The sequence below is a fragment of the Ascaphus truei genome, chromosome 2, assembly GCF_040206685.1.
Source record: "Ascaphus truei isolate aAscTru1 chromosome 2, aAscTru1.hap1, whole genome shotgun sequence".
NCBI lineage: Eukaryota > Metazoa > Chordata > Amphibia > Anura > Ascaphidae > Ascaphus > Ascaphus truei.
Window position 1 is genome coordinate 254,628,255 of NC_134484.1, and position 23,475 is coordinate 254,651,729.

Consider the following 23,475-nt stretch of genomic DNA (forward strand, 5'->3'; position numbering starts at 1 on the left):
CTTGGCTTTATTTCATATTTCGGATAACCTTGTGTCTATCACAAACATCTTGCATTCCTTACTGTATTAGTCTCTACCACCTGTTTGGAGACTATTCCACTAATCCACCACCATCTCCGTAAAGAAGTTCTTCCTCACATGTCCCCTGAACATCCCACCCTTCAGCTTCAGCACATGACCTCTTATAGCACTTCTCTTTCTCTAAAGTATGCTGCCCTCCTGTACCATGTTGGTATATGAGTGTTTTAGTCCTATATCTCCTCCTATGTCTTCCAAGCTGAAGGGCACTGAACAAAGTAATGTGTTTTGTGATTCTTGTAACACCCAGGACGTGCACCTCGTCCTCCTATCAACTACCGACCGGATGACAAGAGTCAGAATATGGACTTGGAGAACTTTGTTGACATCGATGGCAAACCGTTAGTCCCACAATGTGATATAACCATTCGAGGTGACTCCTTCTCAACCAAACTTTGTGAACAGTAGAGCAGGCGCTGCATTCTGCATGGCACATAGACATAGGGCCTTTCCAGCTAAATTGTATTATACACCATTCTATATCTGTTCCTGCGTGGCACCACGTGTGCTGTGTATAAAAGGAGATATTTGATGCATAATCCACTCCCTGAGGAAGGGGCATGTTTCTACCTTAAACATAGTCATTTTTCTGTGTTTTCTTTTCTTATTATATTTGAAGCTTATTTTTATACTGAATTACTAATACAAATAGTTAGATTATGGCCTATTTTGTATACCACCATCTCCGTAAAGAAGTTCTTCCTCACATGTCCCCTGAACATCCCACCCTTCAGCTTCAGCACATGACCTCTTATTCTAGCACTTCTCTTTCTCTAAAGTATGCTGCCCTCCTGTACCATGTTGGTATGAGTGATTTACTCCTATACCTCCCCCTATCTCATCCAAGCTGAAAGCCACTGAACAAAGTAATGTGTTTTGTTATCCTTGTAACACCCAGAACTTTCACCCCCTCCTCCTATCAACTATCGACCGGATAACAAGCTGCAGAATATGGACTTGGAGAACTTTGTTGACATCAGTGGCAAACAGTCAGCCCCACGATGTGATATAACCTGTCGAGGTGACTCCTTCTCAACCAAACTTTGTGAACAGTAGAGCAGGCGCTGCATTCTGCATGGCACATAGACATAGGGCCTTTCCAGCTAAATTGTTTTATACACTATTCTATATCTGTTCCTGCGTGTCACCACGTGTGCTGTGTATAAAAGGAGATATTTGATGCATAATCCGCTCCCTGAGGAAGGGGCATGTTTCTACCTCAAACATAGTAATTTTTCTGTGTTTTCTTTTCTTATTATATTTGAAGCTTATTTTTATACTGAATTACTAATACAAATAGTTAGATTATGGCCTATTTTGTATACCACCATCTCCGTTAAGAAGTTCTTACTCACATGTCCCCTGAACATCCCACCCTTCAGCTTCAGCACATGACCTCTTATTCTAGCACTTCTCTTTCTCTAAAGCAGGGGTGAGCAAACTTTTTATGCCGAGCCCCCCTTTTCATCCATGAAATTTCTCGGGCCCCCCCTGCCTGATGTAATCAAAATCACATGACGTCAGCGCACGTGAGCTGGTTCAGCCATTGAGGGCGAACCAGCTTTGTAACGCCCCCGCCACGCGTCTACAAAAAAAGTATTTATAGCACAAATTACATAACTTAAAAATAAATATTATAATATTTGTCTAATAGCGTTCCCATTTCTGCTGTATTATTAATCTCTCTCTTCCCGCCACATTAGAACACCTCAGGACCTCTCTAACCTCTTCCAGTCTCTCCCTGTATTTCTCACTCCCCCTCCAGTCCCTCTCTATTCCTCCCCTCAGTGTCTCCCCCTCCCCCCCCCACTCTCTTTCCCTCCCCCCAGTGTGTGTCTCTTTCTCCCTCCCCCCATTGTCTCTCACTCTCTCCCTCCCCCCATTGTCTCTCACTCTCTCCCCTCTTCCAGTCTCACACTCCTCTTCCAGTCTCTCCAACTCCCTGTATTTCTCACTCCCCCTCCAGTCCCTCTCTATCCCTCCCCTCAGTGTCTCCCCCCACTCTCTTTCCCTCCCCCTGTGTGTCTCTTTCTTTCTCCCTCCCCCTAGTGTCCCTCTCCCTCCATTATCTCTCACTCTCCTTCCAGCCATAGCCTCTCCCTCCCCCCAGTGTCTCTCTTGCACTCTCCAACCAGCTATTGTTTCTCCCTCCACCCGGTGTCTCTCTCACACTCTCCCTCCAGCCATTGTGTGTCTCTCTCCCTCCTGCCAGTGTCTCCCTCCCTCCCACCAATGTCTCTCTCATCCCCATCCCCATGTAGCTCTTTCACCCCCCCTCCCCATGTCACACTCACTCTCACCCCCCTCCCCATCTCACACTCTCACCCCCCTCATGTCACTCACACCCTCCCCATGCCTCAGTCTCACACTCACTCCCCCATGTCCCAGTCTCACACTCACTCCCCCATGTCCCAGTCTCACTCTCCTACCCCCCCATGTCCCAGTCTCACTCCCCCCCCCATGTCCCAGTCTCACTCCCCCCCCATGTCCCAGTCTCACTCCCCCCACATGTCCCAGTCCCCCCCCCCATGTCCCAGTCTCACTCCCCCCCCATGTCCCAGTCTCACTCCGCCCCCATGTGCCAGTCTCACTCCCCCCCCATGTGCCAGTCTCACTCCCCCCCCATGTGCCAGTCTCACTCCCCCCCATGTCCCAGTCTCACCCCCCCATGTCCCAGTCTCACTCCCCCATGTCCCAGTCTCACTCCCCCATGTCCCAGTCTCACCCCCCCATGTCCCAGTCTCACCCCCCCCATGTCCCAGTCTCACCCCCCCATGTCCCAGTCTCACCCCCCCATGTCCCAGTCTCACCCCCCCCCCATGTCCCAGTCTCACTCACCCCCCCCCATGTCCCAGTCTCACTCCCCCCCCATGTCCCAGTCTCACTCCCCCCCCCCCATGTCCCAGTCTCACTCCCCCCCATGTCCCAGTCTCACTCACCCCCCCCCCCATGTCCCAGTCTCACTCACCCCCCCCCCCATGTCCCAGTCTCACTCACCCCCCCCCCCATGTCCAAGTCTCACTCCCCCCCCATGTCCCAGTCTCACTCCCCCCCCATGTCCCAGTCTCACTCACCCCCCCCATGTCCCAGTCTCACTCACCCCCCCCCCCATGTCCCAGTCTCACTCACCCCCCCCCCCCATGTCCCAGTTTCACTCACCCCCCCCCCCATGTCCCAGTCTCACTCACCCCCCCCCCATGTCCCAGTCTCACTCACCCCCCCCCCCCATGTCCCAGTCTCACTCACCCCCTCTCCCCATGTCACACACGCAGGAAGCAGGAAGCAACAAAATGCTGCTGTGTACTGTAGCGCAGCACAGCGCCACCTAATGGCCAAAAGAAAAATTGCAGCTGCAGACGGCTTTTTTCCCTCTGCTCCTGGCAAAATCGCCGCTGCTTCCTGCGCCCCCCCTAAACAATCTTGCGCCCCCCCAGGGGGGCGCGCCCCCCAGTTTGCGCACCGCTGCTCTAAAGTATGCTGCCCTCCTGTACCATGTTGGTATGAGTGATTTAGTCCTATACCTACCCCTATCTCATCCAAGATGAAAGCCACTGAACAAAGTAATGTGTTTTGTTATCCTTGTAACACCCAGAACTTTCACCCCCTCCTCCTATCAACTACCGACCGGATAACAAGCTGCAGAATATGGACTTGGAGAACTTTGTTGACAGAGAAGGCAAACAGTCAGCCCCACGATGCGATATAACCTTTCGAGGTGACTCCTTCTCAACCAAACTTTGTGAACAGTAGAGCAGGCGCTGCATTCTGCATGGCACATAGACATAGGGCCTTTCCAGCTAAATTGTTTTATACACTATTCAATATCTGTTCATGCGTGTCACCACGTGTGCAGTGTATAAAATGAGATATTTGATGCATAATCCGCTCCCTGAGGAAGGTCAATGCAAAGTAAATGCCACTATATTTCACTTGAGAAAGACCTATGGGTTGAAACTTTGTGCTCTGGCTATAATAAATTAGATTAACTAAATCGAAAGTGCCTTGCGTTCCTTCTCTCTACTTCCTGAGGAAGGGGCATGTTTCTACCTAAAACATAGTAATTTTTCTTTGTTTTCTTTTTGATAATATTTGACGTTTATTTTTATACTGAATTACTAATACAAATAGTTAGCTTATGGCCTATTTTGTATACCGTATGTGGTACAAAGTGTTTTCCTCTTTTCCCTGGAATGGGTTTGAAGATGGACCATTTCCTGAGTGAAATTAAAAAGTACTATTCCATGTTTTTTTGCACTGCACATTTTGTACAGGGAACTGCTTGTGGCTTTTCATTTTTACCAATGTTTCTGTCCTGTAACTTCGGGTCCTGAAACAGATCCCAAGTATTTGCAGTGAAACGCGTTGGTGAAATGAAAAACCCACAAGAAGTAAATGCTTCTTTTCTTCTCTAGTGATGCATCATTCCCCTTGGTGCATATTCTTCTCTACATTGAGAAACATGTATATTGTTGTAACTTTTTTAGAAGCAAAAAAGTAGTGGCGCTGTATTCGATTTTCAAGGAAATCTCAACATGTCATTTTAGATTGATACAATATGCTTTAAAAACGTAAATGAGAATCTTTTTCAACATAAATAACTTTTTTTTTATTTCAACATAAATAACTTTTATTTAAAAAGAAAGTGGGCCTGTAGATGTGTAAATGAAAATGTAGTTGTTGTGTTTGTCAATAACAAATCGCGATCCCTAGCTCTTAGTACTTCACTCTTTTGGTTAACATATTGGGTTATTCATTAAAGTGCAGATTAAGCTCTACTGCACGGAAACCCCCATTCAAATCAATGGACATTTCCATGCAGCAATGCTAGATGGGAATTAGCATATTTTAATAACCACGTATGTGCTCATTGGTTTCCCATAGCCCAACTACATTCATTTTATTTTGACTTTTATAAATATGATGGAACAAGGTACCGCCTGTTTCGGACAAACTGTGTACCTGCTTCAGTTGTGTGCAGTGTTCATTTGTGACTGCATGTGGTAATGCACAGACTGCTAGTGGCAGCTGTGTAAAGTCCTTAGGATGTACATCAAGCAGAGTCGTTCAGGCACATCCTGACAATGCACATTTCCAACAATATCTAAATGAAACATTAGGATTTGCTGTTTGGGAATAGTGTGGAAATGTATCTTTATGTAAATGTAAGGCTTTGTGTTTTCTTTATAGAATTAAAGGCGGCTCATGAAGCAAAACTGAGTGAAACGCACACTAGGTAAATACGGGGTGGGATTCTGTTTTTTAAGGTTTCTTTTATTTGAGAATCTAGAATATATTTTTTTACATTGTTGGTGTAAAATATATATAGGTAGTCCTCGCTATCCAACATTTCACTTTACAACAAATGGCATATCCAACTCTTTACAATGCAACTCTATGGGCTGTTTTTCGATGCCGGAATGCATATCCGACTCCTGAATGCGTTATCCAACTCTCGCCGCCACTGATTAACATGGGACTCCCTTTATAACGTTTTCACAATCCAACGCTGCTTCCAGAACGGATTCCGTTGGATAACCGAGGACTGCCTGTATTTTTATTTAATGTTTAAAAGGAGAAAATCAAATACAGTACAGGGCCCTAAAGGATGTGAAACTCTCCCAAATTTCATCTTGCCAAATTTACTGTACAATCTAACTTTAAATTTGGATTTAAAAATACTTATACTATTGATTTCTGATTCAACTCAAAAAGACACATACATCACCCACATATCTATAGTTCATTTTAGTTAATTTTAGTTCTAGGAGAGGTTGCATAATTACAAACGTACGTGGCTTGTTTCATGTATTTTTAGCATTCTATTGCTTTCCCTGTGGTGCCTCCATTTTGTCAATAACCCAGATTTAAATGTGGTCCTAAGAAATTATGCACCGTTAAATATTGCCATTGTTTTATATAGAAACCCTTTATATAATATTTAAAAATATGAATAGATTTTGCTTTATGTTAACTTTTTGAGTGCACTCATCATCCAAACAAAATCTTACTTTAGATCAGGGGTGCGCAAACTTTCTCCCTGCATGCTGTTCCCTCTGCTCACGCGATACCCCTCCCCTTCCCCCCTTCCTTGACTCCGGCCACGGGGTCGTGTGCCGTCACGTTGCCATGGCAACACACAGTCACATGACCCGAGGCATTGCCATGACGCGTCGCTGGAAGCCAAGGTAAGGGAATTTACAGAGGCCTTGTGTGGTCCCCCGGTATTTAATTTAAAAGCCTTGGGGGAGCGCGCGGGACCTCTGTAACCGCAGCGCCCCTGTTTGCGCACCCCTGCTTTAGATCACTCCAACCAAGTTATTCTTGCAAATTTGTGGGTTTTCTCAAAAAGTGTTTTTAGATCAAATCTATGGTGCGAAATAAACTTTTTTGAGAAAATTCACATTGCCCACTCCTTCAACCCAACCCTTTGGGTTGCCTCGGGTTCGTTCCTTAAATAGCATGAAAAAAAGTACTCTGGGCACTGTGCTGGGTACGTCATGCATTAGATATTCCTATTCTATGGGATGTCACGATGAACATGATTAGGACCAAAATTTTGTATCCTCCACTTCCGTTCACATGATGGAAACCTGCCCACGACACGTAATTGCTACACCAAGTGATTTACATTGTTGAGATCAGGGAGACTGGTGACTGCTGCTCTTACGACACTCAAAGGGATAAAGGAAGGTAGCGGGTGAGCACCACACAAAATCAACATTTTAGCTGTTGTGATGGTGTTCAGACTGGTTTTCTTTTAAAGCCACCAAGATCGTTGATTGTAAATGTTTATTTTTTACAAATGCTGTAATTTGTCATGAGCCTTGGAGGGACCACCTAATCCAGAGACATTTGAGTTATTGTCATAAGTGTAGAAAAGCATTGCAATGATTCATTGCTGTCTCCAAATCACTAAATAAAAAATAGGTATGGGTGGGATGGCTGTTTTCAGCTCAATTTATAAGTCTCTACATTTCTGCTTCTATCCCATGTACATGTGCAGTTGGGCTCCTGTTCAGTCCAGTACTGGAGGACAAGTAAGTAGTGCATTGTTTAATGGCTTCTTGTTAATGGCAGATTTGTGTAACCAGATACTCTAAATTTGTAATTCATCTTTTTTTTTTTGTTACTAAAAGAAGGAAATGTGTTTATTTGCTACAAACACAATCACATTTGTTTTAGGAACTAGTTTTATATTAAGGGACATATGAACCGGTAAGACTTGGCGCTTTGTTACAGAATTAGAAGTGATTAAAGGGTCACGACTTTAATGAAGCAGCAAATTTACAGATGTAGCCAAGGTTATTGTACCTGCTCATAACACAGAATATTGCGCTGTAAAGCAGAATATGACAGATTTTCCATAGAATTCAATGGCGGTGATAATGCAGAATCACAGAATATCCCAGCGGGTGCAATAACCTAATGGGCACATATATGTATATATACACAGGCATGCACGAGAAAATAAGCATTACATTCTGACCGGTTTCTGCTTTTTAAATCTGGGAATATACTGTATGTCAGAAACTTCACATTATCTCATTGAAATGTGTGTGTGTGTGTGTGAGTGTATATATATTATATTATAACTGGAAAGTGTCGCCCTCCAGTGTATATTGCTTCCTGAGCTCTGATGAGGGCAGAGTAATTATGGAATGGCCTCTCAGCCAAGGTTATAATACAGTGTGAGGTCCTGACAACAGAAAGGACAATGGGCAGACTAGGTGGGTAAAGTGAGTTTTATCTGCTCTCATTTTCTACGTACCCAGGTCAAACGGACTGTGTAAGTCATTTGTCCCCATTCACATATCTAAATTACAGTATTATGTGTTATCGCTAAATATGAATCGTCAGTGCAATAAGATTCAGAAAGTACATTAAACTATCTACATGAGGATATTCTCTTTTTCTTTTTAACTACTAATGACAAGTGACAAAGAAGACACTGCATAAACAATAAGCATTACTTCTATATACGGCAAATCCAAAAGATTCAGGCACCCCGAAACGTTGGGTTTTTAGTTATGTTATTAATAAACCATTATAATGTTTTCCACATAAGCGGCCAGTGCTAGTTTTGACAAATCCTTTTGGATTTTGCAATATATTATGAACGCTTTCCTCCAATCCTGCACAGACACAGCTTAGTAAAGTGGCAATACCATTTGCATATTTTTTTTTTTAAATAGTTGCAGCAGTTGCTTAGCTGACAAAAAAAGTATAGGATTTTGAATGTAAACTTAATACATTAAAACTCGTTATACAGCATAAATACTGAGGACATTTTTAAAAAAATGCAGTAAGTGTTATCTACTACTACACATCTGATTTATTTAAAATATATATATATATCAAAAACAAATAGATGATACTGTTCTGTGGCTAACTAAAGGCTTTTATTTGTGCGAGCTTTAGAGATACACAGATCTCTTCTTTCGGCGGTGTTACAATGCATAAAGCAAGAGAGGTTTTTACTTAAAAACAGTGTCTCTTGGAATGTATCCGTGACTGAAGCCTATCCCTCCCCCCTGTGCAGTATGCAATTTATGTTAAATGGTCCGTGTGTGTGTGTGTGTGTGTGTGTGTGTGTGTGTGTGTGTGTGTGTGTGTGTGTGTGTGTGTGTGTGTGTGTGTGTGTGTGTGTGTGTGTGTGTGTGTGTGTGTGTATATATATGAATAAAGTGCCCACAGTGTATACAGCGTTTTACAAAAGGTGTATGTGGAGTGGGAGTGAATACCAATGGTGTGAGTAGGTGTAGAAATGCAAGAGGGTGTTGCATCACTATTAGTGTGTTTTAGATACTATGTGGTCCCTATTGCTATTTAGGGATAGAATTACATTGTGCATATGTATGTATAAGAGACAGCTGTGTGTGCATTCATATAGCGCAGTATGTATAGACATGGCCTTTAGCACTCATGGGAAGAGAGTTCTATTGTTTCAGGGTAATGACTCTTGAAACTGTGGTCTCGGTTTAGGCCATCGCTAAGTGTCCCGAACAGTTGCATAATTATGTATTCATACAACCATCACTCTTTGTGTGTGTGTGTGTGTGTGTGTGTGTGTGTGTGTGTGTGTGTGTGTGTAGTTTTTTTTTTTTTTTTAATGTATTGCTGCTTTTTTTAAGCTATTTAGCATAACGCTAACCTAAATGAACGTTAGGTTAATAGTAACACTTATCCTCTAAAGGGAATACCATAACGTAATCCCAGTTTTACTCCATTAAATAGCGTATGGTTAAATTGTTCTGCCCATTATTGCGAATGATATGCAGAAGAGGCGTTTCCCCTCCCCCCTAACATGGCATAGTTACTAAGGGCCGATGAGCGAGCCACGCCACCTTTAGGTAAGACATGCCTCACGTCAGGTTTTGTGAAACTGATCAACACACAGAACCCCAGCTCTTTTTGGGAACCCCTGAGCCCCCACAAAATATGTATATAAGTGTCAAAAAGGAGTGCTATTGAGCGTGGCGTAGCAATTGTATACAACAAGCGACAGAGAAGCCCAATGCTACATCCAATATGACAAAAATACACATTCAAGAGAATATATTAATATATATAAGTATTTTACTGTGTATTGTTGTCATATTGGATGTAGCATTGGGCTTCTCTGTCACTTGTTGTATGTGAAGCTAATGCAAGGCCGTGCTGATTTAACCTGATGTGAAGTTTATGCTAATGAGATTTGCAGATAAATTAGCTTTGTGACTATGCGTTAAACTCCTGGAAAATAACGTCCATTAGTATTTTATGTAACCTAGCGTTATTTGCCCTGGTTTAAAGGAGCTTAGATGGACAAAACGTGTTCACTCTTTTGCATTGTTGTGGAACTGAGCTAATTCTTACATCTTTGGAAAGTGCGGACAAAAAGAGTAATGTTCTAATCCACTTGTTTTTGTGTCTCCCGCTAGGAATGTAGTGAATGTGATCCGGATGAATTCATGTGCAACAGGGAGCTCTTTGAATTCTTGGTAACTCTTCATAAACTTATTTTTATGGCATTTGGGGTTGGAGAGGGAGCAACTCTGGGATACTAAAGATCTGAGATGGAGACTGAAACTATTGGGAGCGTGATCAAAATGCTCCGCGCTATCCCTGATTTAGGACCCAGTGCTTGTTTTGCATTGCTGTAACCCTTAAACAGAACAGTTCGATAAAAACATGAAATACTTTCTAAGGTTTACAACCTGAATGGATTGAAAATTTGTGCTTTATTTAGTTTTTTTTTAAATAGTTTTACATTTCAGGTCTTGACATCTGAAAGTGCAGAACAACATATACAGGGCTCATAGTAACGTGAAAAAACCCATCTCCGTTCAGCACATATGTATTTGAAATATTAAGTGCCCAGGAGGTTAAATGGAGCGCCCCCAGACCCAGAGCAGTTTAACACTTTGAGTGCCGGAGGGGTCGTGGTGGCAGAGTGCCTTGGCCCCTCTGTCACAGTGCGGTCACGTGATCGCTGCTGCCATTGTGGATGTGATAGAAGGGGAGGGATCCTCTTCCATTGCCTCACTGGTTAGATCACGTCTTTCACTCCATGGGAACACAGGATGGGATCTAACCCGGATAAAATAAGCCCTTTTAGCATGACATAGTGACCACTTCCTGGGGTACCGACAGAGTTAAAGGTTACCATGGTCACCTCAAATAAAAGCGAGACATTAAGCAAATTATGGTTTGTGACACTCAAAAGAAAAGCGGTAAAAAAAAAGCAACACAAGATACTAATTGGCTTCCCAGGGGTTTGCTGGTTTAAATCTTATATTAACGTCAGTTTCATCCTGAAAGTCAAACATGGATATTACAGATGTAACGTTGTGCGTGTAACCTCCAGCGCTCCACAATGAACACCAGTCAAAAAAAGGGTGCAATCTTAATGAGTCGTATTGACAACACAATATATAAATGATTCAGGTGTATTTTTCCTCTGGTAATTTTGTCTTGTCGAGAGATACGTATGGGATGCTGCCCAAACATTTTCAACATGAATATCGAGGTCTACATGACTGAATAACATTGCACCCGTTTTTTGACTAATGTTTGACTTGTTTTCGTTATTGAGTGCTGAAGGTTATACACGTTACAATTATACATTTTGTGAGAATTAGGGGAGATTGCACATACCTTTGTGCACCACACTAAATACATTCAATGCATTGATTAGTATTTGTTCCCAGTGCTATCTGACCTATAACAAAACTGTATAAATATAACAGGGTATATAAATTAATTGCTATCACTATGGGTTTGTTAGGAGCTGCATTTAAGCAAAGGTTGCTATTCCCCAAAATATTGTTGTGCACTAGCATTTTTTAGACACTAATATTTCCATATTTGATTTCTCACACACAAAACAAGATGTACACATTATGGCGGTGCTCGTCTCTAGCCAGGAGGCCGACCCGCAGAACTGAGACAGAATATGGGAACTGACCACAGGCCTAGGGACTGAGTCCTGATCGATGGACAGGGTGCAGCAGCGTGGTCGGGTTGAGGTTTTAAGGTCAGGGCGGGAGAGCAGCATATAGTACAAGTCCAGGCAAAGGTAAAGCAGGAAACCAGACTCTGGCCAGGAGCACAAGGATCGGGCACTGGCTAGGTGTAAGTGGCTGCTATTTAAAGGCCAGGAACAGGTGCAGCCATTTACATCCTCCATCCTGGTTGAGGGAGGAATGACCCCAAATGTCTGCCATCTTGGTAGAGGCAAGGAGCTCAGGGATGTGATAGAGTAGAAGAGGGATGGATGTGATGATGGGGCCTTACAGTACCCCTGACCCTCCAGAAGTGGACTCTGGATGCTCCACTCTGGGCTTGAGGGCAAACCTTTGGTTGAACGCTTTCACCAAGGCGGGAGCATGGATGTGTCTGATACTCGCCTAGGACCTCTCCTCCAGTCCAGAGCCCTTCCAATGGATGAGGTAATGGACACCCCCTTGTGATTTGCAGGAGTCGAGGATGTTGCACTTCAAACTCCTGATACCCTTCGACAAAAAGGGACGGGGGGGGGGGGTTGCAGGAAGGGAAGAGTTCTGGACCACCGGCTTGAGTAGCGATATGTGAAACACTCTGGGGATCCTCATGTTGGGAGGAAAAAGAAGGTAAAAAGAAATGGGGTTCACCTGTCTACTGATCCTGTAAGGCCCAATGAACCTGGGGCCCAACTTGGCTGAAGGTATCTTGAGATTAATATTCTTAGTGGATAAGTACACTTGGTCTCCAGGTTGGAGAGTTGGAGCAGGTCTTCTGCATTTCTCAGAAAGACATCAGAGCATATTGTGCTCTAGGAAACCGGTGCTCAAGAGTCACTCACAGATAAGAAAATAAGGCAGAAGTTCCGCTGTATAGTAACAGAACACCCATCAATCGGTAATAGTACTCACGACTTGGCAAATGGGCTGCTGGAGAGGGGCGGAGCGTCTGGTATAGCAAATAATTGTTGCACGCCTTACATCAGGGAGTTATCCTCGACTGGCACATCTCTCACGGCACTGTTGATGTCGAGTGTGGTGTCCACGCCTCCCGCGTTGCTAAACTCAGCTCTGTAGCGGCTCTCACAACTCCGCGTCACAGCCAGAAGTATTCAGCGTCAGAACCCACAGACCTCTCTGCCCAAGCTGCGTGATGTCATCTCTCTCAATGGATGAAGTAAAGGTATGGTAGCTTGTAGTTGCCAAATAAACACAGCATAGTGGATCCTCTGCTTGGCGTGCTCCCTGGTATCTGCATGAAGTATGTGAACAACTCCCCAGCAGGGGACAAGCCGGTGCACAGCGAAGGGATGAATGAATAATCAGAGGGATTTATTTAGATAAAAAACATGGACAAAAAAGCACTGATACAGTCACTCTTGACTCTAGAGTGACTGTATCAGTGCTTTTTTGTCCATGTTTTTTATCTAAATAAATCCCTCTGATTATTCATTCATCCCTTCGGTGTGCACCGGTTTGTCCTCTGCTGGGGAGTTGTTCACCTTCTGCATTTCTCAGCCTGAGCTTTGTACGCATGGGCAGCCTTGTTTAGGTTCATTTATTTCGAGAGTTTTTAGAGGTTTTTGAACCTCAAGTCCACTGCTGGTACCCCCGAACTCGTGGTGGCATTCGGAAGTGAGGCTGGTTGGTAACCAAGGGCTGAGAAGGGTGAGTATATGGAGAGTTCGTGGAGGAGAGAGTTCAAGGGGAGAAGGTCAACCCAGTCGTCCTGTGTATTGGTTACAATTCACCTGAGGAAAGTGCTCAAGAGACTGATTAGTCCGTTCGGTTAGCCCGTTGGTTTGGGCATGATAAGTCGAGTGGTGGTGCAGGGAAATGCCCTAGCGGCTGCATAATGCTCTACAGAATTGGGAGACAAACTGAGCCCCCCTGTCTGAGACCACGACTGAGGGTGCCCTATGCAATGCAGATTGAAGATCTCCTTTACAATGATGTCGGACAGTTACATTGCCGATGGTAAATTCCTCAGGGGTGGCAAATTGGGCCCGCTATGTGAAGCGGTCCACTATCACTAGGGTTATTGTCATACCTCTGGATGGAGGTAACTCCACTATGAAGTCCATTGCTATATGAGTGCATGGATAGACAAGAGTGGGGAGAGGTTGTACCCCGTATCGTAGTGCTTGTGGGACTTTGGTGCAGACAGTACAGGAGGCCACAATTTTTTTTTTAACATCCTGGGGGATCTTGGGCCACCAGAACAAATGGAACAAGGAATCCGAGGGCCGCCTCTCACCTTGATGTCCTGTGAACTTTAAACTGTGTCCCCAGTATATTACTTTTTTGCGAAAGCATGGGGGACCAAAGATTTTATCTGAATCCTAGGAAGATCTGCAAGATTGTCAGGCTGAGCAGCAACGATTTGCTTCATGTGTTACAGAGAGATAGAGGAGATAATGCATGCCATAGGGAAAATGGCTCCTTTTTAAGTCATCTCTGAATCCACCAGAGCATTGGCCCTGATCTTCTTTGAACCAGGTCAATAAGAAATGACAAAGTTAAACCTTATAAAGAACAAGGTTCATCTCGCCTGCAGTGTGCCGAGTCTTCTTGCTCCTTCAATATATTCCAATTTTTATGATTCGTGAGTATCGTGACGGACAATGTTGTGCCATCCAAAAGATGGCGCCATTCCTCCAAGGCCATCTTGATGGTAAGAAGCTTTCTGTTCTCGATTTATCATAATTCTTCTCTGCCTTAGAATTTTTTTTTGAGAAAGAGCACTGGTCTTTTGAGAGACCTGCACCTGCCACAATGTCAGAAGTGTTCACCTTAGGAACAAAGGCATTGGGAAGGGTCAGGGAACCAAAATTGGTTCTGTTGGGAAAACTGTCTTGAGTGTCTGGAAGGCAGTTAGAACCCCAGGCGACCATAGAGCAGAATTCTTCTGCTTCGTGAGTGCCGTGATGGGAGCCGTAACCTGAGAGAAATTTTGGATGAACTGGCAATAGTAATTTAGGAAGACCAACAACCTTTTGAATGCGTTTAAGAACAATGTGGATAGGCCAGTCAAGGAGAGCAGAGACCTTTTGGTGGGTCCATTTCGAAGCCGTTGGAGGAAATAATGTATCCCAGAAAGGAAATCTTCTGTTGCTCGAAGAGACATTTCTCCAACTAGGCAAAGAGATGGTCTTGCCTAAGTCTCAATAGGACCTACTTGACCAAAACCCGATGTTTGTCCACCGATTTGGAGAAAATTAGGATATTGTCTAAATATATGATGAACGAGTGCTTAATAAGATCCTGGAATACTCTGCGGCGTTACACAGGCTTTCGTCACCCTCCCGAATACGTATACGGTTGTAGCCCCCTCCCCTTTTGTATAAAAAGTAGCTCCCCTCAGTCGACCAAACGATTCTGGAATTAAATGAAGAGGATACCGATTCTCGAGTGATATTTTTTTCAGGTCCCAAGGTCTCAAGGACCTGCCCTTCTGGACGAAAAAGAACCCTGACCCTTCAAAGGAAAATGACTTACGAATTAATCAGTTTTTCGAGGTTATCCAGAATATACTCCATGAGCTTTCTGTTTCCATTTCAGAGAAGGTGTACGTACGACTATTATTATGAACCGAGCCTGGGAGAAGGTCTATGCTGCAATCATAGGGCCATTGTGCTGAAAGTTCAATGGCTTGTCTTTTTTTGAATACGTCCTGAAACTCTAGGTACAATTCGGGCAGGCTATGGTTATTGGCATTGATGGAAAGTTGTTTTTTTTTGTTTTGTTTTTTGTCCCGCTAGAGTCAGAATTTGGAAGACGAGGTAAGAAAGGCCTGGCTCCATGCTGTTTCTTGTCCTCTGGTCCATTCAATCTGCGAATTGTGTTGCTGGAGCCATGGAAATCCCAAAATGACGACCATCATAGGAGAAGGTATTAAATTGGAGCAGAGAATTTTGAGATGAGACGAGCTCACTGGAGCTCGTATTGGTAACATTTCCCATGAGATGGTCCCCGGGCCCAGAGGTCTCCCATCAATGGATTTGACCACCAGTTGATCCTTCTTTCATCACAGCGGAATGGCGTGGGACTGTGCGAAGACGTGATCCAAGAAGTTCCAACTGCCCCTGAGTCGAATGCCCGTGTATGAACTGTTGCGTAACCCCAGGAAAATGTTACTGGTAGCAGGAGTTGAGTAGGCTGCACAGGAGCAGGAATTGCCTAGGTAGTGTTCCTATATCTTCACTAGGCGCTGAAGTTTCCCGGACGGGTATAACCAGTACAGAGATGGTGGTGTGAGGATTCGCCATTCCGGTGGTTCTATCCCCTTAACCCTCACCTGTCCATCAGGCTCCAGAAGCAATCCTACCAGGCACTCCAGCACTGGTTTTCATGCGCGACGTGCGGTCAGTGCGTGGTTCCTGTCAGTCCCCGCGGTTCCCAAGGCTAGGTGTACTATCCCTCCGGCAACCATGATGCATGCGCGGTACGCATTTCCCCCCAACCTTCCGTGGCCTCCGTTCCCCATCTCCGCTCCCGCTCCGACGACAGCGGTTGGTGGTACAGCAGCCGCACATGCTCCATCCTCGTCTCTAGCCCCGCCTCCGGTCTCCGCCCCCATACTGACGAGGGTGTCGTGACGCGTGCGACCGAGTCACCAATGTAATGCGCGGGTTGCGCGCGCTCTCCAGAGGGTCCACCCCCACTCCTAATCGCTGCACAATAGGACACACCTGCGCGATCCAGCAGCCTATCAGTGAGGGCTCCTTCACTTCCTGGTTGCCTCCCATTGGTGGTAGGTCCTATTTATACCCTCTCAGTGCTCTCCTGCTTTGCCGAGCATAACTCCTGTTTGTGTAACGCTGTACTCTCCACCCTGTGCCTGTATGCCTGAACCATTAAACACAAAAAACAAAACTGTGCGCTACTACCTAACTACCTATAAAGTTTAAATGTATAAATATATACAGTGCAGTGACTATACCATCAATTTAGTGATAAAAAATTTATAAAAAATTAAACCACAACTCCCACAGTGAGATAATTATACATTAAATAATAAGTGCCACATAACCGTGTTGGGGATAATGGCGTCTGCAGCTGTAAACGCAGGGGTGGCTCAGCACCCCACACACACTAAGAGAATGGAAACAAAAGAAAACAGCGCACAACGCCAAATGTCTGAACCATGCTGCCTGATCCTGCCTGGATACTACCGTGTGATACTCTCCTGCACTGACCTTGGCTTTGGATACGACTACTCTACTCTCTCCTGCACTGACCCTGGCATTGGACCACGACGACGCTGCTCTCTCCTGCACTGACCCTGGCTTTGGCTCTACGACTACTCTACGCTATCCAATCCTGACTCTGGCTAAATACCCAAACGATGCGCTTCTCTATACACCAAGACCCGGCAAATACCTAATTTACGCTGTCTTCTATTACCTTGATCCGGCCTGCAAGATTATCCTACACTCTAGACGTGCCCTCGCGGTTGTGGACGGCGTTCTATACAATTCCCTACCTCAGCCCCGCAGTCGCGCCTCGTTTGTGGTGAGCTACGCGTTGCAGGTGGCCCTTTAAGCCACAATAGAGACAGAGGCCAGAAGAGCATCTTCGGATGTTCAGCTGTTGAGACCATCTAGTACCACCAATTTACATGGGTTCCACCGGGTTACGGGGATCAGTCTGGGGACGTCGAAGATGCAATGCTATTAGAGAGTGAGACTTCCTGAATGTGGCTTTGCTCTCGGATTCGAAGGTCCAAGCGGATGCAATGGGCGATCCATTTATCGAGATCCTTAGGAGTCTTCCGGCTCACCAACTCATCCTTGAGCTGTAAAGTTTATCGTTCTATCCTGTCTCAGCTACAAAATTTTGTCCCATACCAGCCCACCATTCGGATCCCTTGGCATATACGAAGCAGTGACGGTGAAGCAGACAAGGTATGCCCAGGAGCGTTAAATACTTTTTTGAAGGCCTGAACAAAGATCATGGAGTTGGTCACCCAGGGAGAGTCTAATGCCAAGGCTTCACCCGCTAAGAGAGAAAATGTATGCAACGCTGGCTCGATGGATGTGGCTCAATCTGTATGGCACACTGGTACAGGAAGCCACGGCATGCAGCTGGATCCTCTCCATAGTGCTGTGGAGCCACAATGCGTGATTCGCAGGGAGCGAGAGGAGAAGATGTAGATAGAAGACTGTAGTCGGAGCTACTGGAAACCGTAATGGAGCAGGGTTTCCCTGAAGAGAATCAAGGCGTGTAGAGATGGCCTGCGAAAACGTGGCAATCATGGGCAATTGCTGGTCCTGAAGAGACGGATGTTGCTTGTGGTCTTCCGTGTATGTGGCCTTCTCTACATCAGCGGGGTAGGGCTGAGGCAGGATGTGAGAGCTGACCACAGGCCTAGGGGTCCTTATCGAGGAGATTATCCAGGTCACATGCAGAGGTCAGGAGAGGGTGCAGCAACGTAGTTGGTTTCCCAGTTCAAAGGTCAGGGAAGGGTGCAACAGTGTATTCAGGGTCACGGTTTCTGAGGTCAGGGCAGGAGAGCGGCAAACAGTCCAGCTAAAACAGGAAACCAGACTGGTTCAAGAGCACAAGGCTCAGACATCTTGGGATCTAACTAGAAGTAAATAGCTGCTATTTAAAGGCCAGGAACAGGTGCAGCCGATTACATCCTTCATCTTGGTTGAGGGTGGAATTATGGCATTTTGGCCATCTTGGCTCAGGGGGAAATTACGTTAAATGTTGGCCATTTTGGTAGAGGCAAGGAGCTCAGGGATGTGTTGGTGTAGAAGAGGTACGGCACTGATGGTGGAGCCTAACACACATTTAAAAGGTCAAGTGGGTTGGAAGTAGTTTGTAAAAATAATACATTTTCCTATAAGTATTGAAAGGGTTATTTAAGCTTGAAAGAAGGATAATTCTGACACTGAGATGTTCCTTGAACTAACTTCACTTTTAATAGGCTCAGCATATTATACAGGTGTAGTACAGCCTTGTCCATTGTGTGAACTGGATAATATCTTTTAAAGTGCTTTTTTCCTGAGAAACCATCTCAACACAGACTGAGCTATAGTACTTATAGTACTTACTGTTCCTAAAAACACCACACCCACACCGTGTGAACAGTCCCAACCAATCAGGTTAATATCTGTGATGTAATATCCGCAGTATTTCTTGCACTGTCAACATGCCGCCAAGCTCCAGTAAATGTTGCTGTTTACCATAAAAATGAAATATCTTCTGATGACATGCCTTTATAAATTAGTAGGGACAGTCTGGTTTCATGTAGATAGCATATATCCTGTTGTAGACATTATTCCACACCTCTGTAAGACAATTAGTGGAACTAGCAGGGTGTAAAAAGACTTCTGTTGCATAGGCTTTCATGGTCCAGGAAACCAGTTAATATTAGAGGGAGACTTCTTGACAAACATTTCCTTTGTCATTCTCACTGACTCAGCAGAAATTTTAGTGGTTCAAAAGTTTTCAGGCAATCAGACAGATGTTTCTCTTAATAGACACATTAAATATTTATTACAAAGCTGAAAATGTACGGTCATGTGTGTCATGCCAACCAAATTTCCTAGTGTGTGTTTTTCGATTGACGTGGATAAGCGTTCAGTGTAAACAGTGTAAACTAAGCTTGTATAAATTATAATTAAAACCATTTATTTTTCTTTGTTTCCCCCAGGATAGCTTCAAGATAATAAATGACACAGATGTTTCATTTATCTTGAAAGTTACTGAGAGTTTTTCTAATGCTTTGGTACGCTATAAGAAAAATAGCGCAGAAAAAAAGGTATGTTTTTTGTTATGTGGTATCTTTAGATAAAGTCTTACATGCCGCTTCATCCTCATTTTGTTTTTCCCCAAGCTAACCACATCATGAGACTCGCTGACATTTAAAAAATAAATAAATTTGTAACTCAGATTTTATTGGGTTTCCCTGATATCTTGACATATTCAAACACCACATTTTCTGGTACTTTCAAAGTTGACCAATTAATTCCGTAACAGCAGTATAAAAGAAAGGAGATAGACCACAAATAGACAAACTGACGGACACATGGGCAAACTATACAAAGGGAAAGAAGGTGGGAATGGTGTAGTGGGGGCGAATGCAGGCGGGTTGTCTCTAAGCACTCCTGTAGCTGATGTCTTCTCATTCCTCTCGTCTCTGCCTCCTGAGTGGCCTCTCCTTATCTTATTTGGTTACTGACCTTTAATGTCTTGCTCCCTAATTACCCAATCTATTGTCATAGGAGAACGCATTTGTATTTATCAAAGCAAGGCAGTGGCATCATTCACTCCCGGGATATCCGTCTGTGCCAGCCATGGTGACCAGACTTTTAGAAATTTAGCGCCAGTGTCGTTAACTAAACTTGTTAATTTTTCCATCTGGCAAACAAACCAAATTCTGTTTCTAATCTTGGGGATAGATGGAATCTCTGTCTACTTCCATAATGCTGCGAGCTCGCACCTCGTTGCTGTTGCAAAATGAGCAACTAATTTATGTTCCACTTTAGCTAGTCCCGTTGTGTGTCTATTCAAGAGGAAAAGCCAGGGATCTAGGGGAATGGTGAGGTCAAAAATCCTCTATAGCCAATCTCTAATTTGTTCCCATTAAGGAGCTACACGAGAGCAGAACCGCAGCATATGAAGCAAGTCTGCAGGCTCCCCACATTGTTTTGGATACAATGGGGAGTAAGTACTCTGTGACAAATTTAGAAAGTTTTAAAGGGGTGAGATACCATCTCATTAGCACTTTATATGCGTTCTCCTTTAACGTCGTGCAGATGGAGCTTTTGGCTACTGCCATGAAGATCTTATCCCATTCCTCCTCCTCTAGTGTCTCTCCCAAGTCATCTTCCCACTGCTTCATGTAACTCAGTTTTTTTGTCATAATCTTTGCTATAACAGACCTCTTCCCTGTACATTCTAGATATGAGTCCCCTGGTATCTGTTTCCAATTTACAGAGCTGTTCGAAATTTGTTAATGCCTTGCGTGGGGAAAATTTGGTAAAGAATGCACGAACCTCGAGGTATCTAAAAAAAAAAATCTGAGTTTGGGATATCTTTTTCGGATTTAATTTGTTCAAATGTTTTGATGTTTTTTCTACCCTCCAGGTCCTTGATGTAACGCGTAGCTCACCACAAACGAGGCGCGACCGCGGGTCTGAGGTAGGGATTCGTATAGAACGCCAACTACAACCGCGAGGGCACGTCGCAAGCCGGGCCAGGGTTATAGATGACAGCATAAACGTGGTACTTGCCGGGTCCAGGAGCGGAGAGTAGCGGATCGTTGGGGTACATAGCCGGGGTCAGGATTGGAGAGAGTAGATTCATTGTAAAGCCAAAACCAGTGCAGGAGAGAGCAGCATCGTCGTATTCCAAAGCCAGGGTCAGTGCAGGAGAGTATCACAAAGTCCAAGTCAGGGTCAGGCAGCAAGGATAAGAGACAGACAAGGCAGGGTACTGGATGCAGTGAGGTGCAGCATCACAAGACATAGGTTATGCTCGGCAATGCTGGAGAGTTCTGACAGGGTATATATAGGACCTCCCTCCAATGGGAGGCAACCAGGAAGTGGAGGGGCCCTCACTGATAGGCTGCTGGATTAGGAGTGGGGGTGGGACCTCTAGAGGGAGATCGCGCCCCGCGCATCATGCTGGCGACCCAGTTGCGCGCCACTCGTACGCTTCAGTGCGGAGGCGGGGCCCGAGACGAGAAGGACTTAGTGACGTGTGTGACCGCTGTTCCGTGTACCTCCATTGTGAGAGCGGTGGGCGGAGACCACAGAATGCTGGAAAGAGTGCGTACCGCGCATGCGTCGCGCGTCCTTGCCACTGGGGGAGAGCGTACCCTGAACCTGGAGACCGACGGAGCCCACGCACTGCCTGCGCCGCGCACGCGAACCACTGCTGGGACGCCCTCTTTGAGTGCCACTGGAACCTGACAGACAGGTTAGGGTTAAGGGGACAGAACCGCCAGAATGGCGAATCCTCACACTTGAGTCTTATAAACCCACTCTGTTTCCAAATCATAAAAGTCTTACTATTCAGACCTGGAGCACAGTCAGGATTATCGAATAATGAGGCCATTGAGTGTCTCGTAGTCAGTGAACATCTAAATTTGGCGGCCTCCCAGACTGCCAAAGAGTTGGTCATAGCGGGTTGCGGTTCATGACTCACTGACATTTTAACCACGTTTTCTACTAGAGTATAACACGGAAATACATTAGGGCCGTATTTACTGAGCGGTGCTACTCCATAAGACACCTTACAGGACGACTTAGTAAATATTGCCCCTTACGACTCATTCAGGTGAATAAGCGATAAGATGACATGCAACAGTGAAAGTTTAAAGCTGTCCTAATAACAACCATAATGATATTACATCTTTCTTGCTGGCCTTTAAGGTAGAATGATAATAACAAGCAGGAGATTCTTTCCCTACGATAGACGTTTCGTTATTGTTGGTTAGATAGTTTAATAAATCATTGTGTGGGTGCAGCATTAGCCAGTCCTTGTAATTGCTAGAGAGCAAACAATGCAATTTCTCTCTGTCCTCCAACCAGAACTAGCTTTAAATGTGTGGAACTGTTTAATCTTTATACCTTTACGATGCAGCATGCTCCTGTTTCAAAGGGTACATGTGTATGAACTGATCCAAGGCATTTATGTTCACTTATTTTGTAGGCATTATCTAATACTGCAGGCAGTAATGCCCCACACAGCAATATCAACCAGCCTTCAATCCCTTCTGCTCATGGCTTCAACAGATACCCAGGTAATAAATGATACATTACACATGCTTTGCTTGATGAACATACAGTGTATCTCTGTATTAGAGTCCTTTCTACAGTACCTCAAACATGGTGCTCACTAAAAATGTCCTTGTTCCTGCAATCTTCAATGCATCATAGCATAGAATGGAACAACTCCTGGGAATTATCGATTCTTCTTTTCTTTTAGTTACAGTAACCAGGTTTGTTGTTACGTACAGGGCATTAATTAGATGGTTGGAGACAGCAGTTGTCTTCATGCTTTCTAATAATATATTCTGTTTATTGGGAAATGGTTTAAACATTGGAAGTATTTCTTATATTGTAGCATATTCATTATGTAAATTCATGCATTAGGTCTACCCAAGAGGTAATTCTTTTGTATGTACTGTGTATCTTTATTTGTATGGTGCCATCCATGTACAAAGCGCTTCACAGCAGTAATAGACATAACAAAATAATATGAGACGCAATGGGAGTAAGCACTTCAAACATAAAGGGAACATTAGAAAAGAGCTCGCTTACAATCTGAGTTTTGTACAATCTATATGGCACAGCTATGCACACTGTTTGTCTTTTTTCTTTTCCACTAGACCTGCCACACTTACTATTTAACCTAGAAACTATTACTTTCTGAAAGCTCATGCAATGTTCTTCATCACGTATCCAACTCTTATCTCTGTTTTTTTTTCTAACATGTCAATGTGCTCTTTTCTTCTAATATTCTTGTATTATTTCCCCTTTCTGCCGCTGCTTATACTGGAAGTTGTTTGTCTAGTGTAATGATGTGAGCCAGCAGCTGAGTGACTATTGAATTGGAAACTTATATGTATTCGTCTCACAAGCCCTTGTTGCTTGGTCTCCTGTTTTCTTCCCTGTCACATATTTGGATCATCTCACTGTCTCATAGACCTCTGCTGGCCCTTCCTCTCCTTGCTATGCTTTGTTTACATAATGTTTTTCCATAAAGGGGCAGACCCACATTGCGGGGTCAACAATATTTTTTGTTAAACAATTTATCAGTGTTTTATTTGACTTCCTTTAGAAAGATTCAATCATGCTTAAGCTATTTTAGCTTTAACTGGTCGTATCTTGCAAAAAAATAAGTACTTTTTGATTTTAAGGTCTGTAGCTCTGTGTTTGTAATTATAATATCATATCAA

At 44.3% G+C, this 23,475-nt stretch overlaps 1 protein-coding gene across 3 annotated transcripts in view; it reads left to right on the plus strand.

Moving 5' to 3' along the window:
* Positions 1-23,475, plus strand: part of LOC142487229 (uncharacterized) — a 78,384-nt gene that overhangs the window by 53,315 nt on the left and 1,594 nt on the right. For all 3 annotated transcript variants that reach the window (XM_075586132.1, XM_075586130.1, XM_075586131.1), the window contains 9 exons: positions 329-451; positions 977-1,099; positions 3,671-3,793; positions 5,266-5,311; positions 7,082-7,115; positions 9,999-10,058; positions 19,222-19,329; positions 20,658-20,711; positions 22,227-22,317. In XM_075586132.1, the coding sequence (XP_075442247.1) occupies positions 329-451; positions 977-1,099; positions 3,671-3,793; positions 5,266-5,311; positions 7,082-7,115; positions 9,999-10,058; positions 19,222-19,329; positions 20,658-20,711; positions 22,227-22,317 (762 nt within the window). The remainder of the gene's footprint in view (positions 1-328; positions 452-976; positions 1,100-3,670; positions 3,794-5,265; positions 5,312-7,081; positions 7,116-9,998; positions 10,059-19,221; positions 19,330-20,657; positions 20,712-22,226; positions 22,318-23,475) is intronic.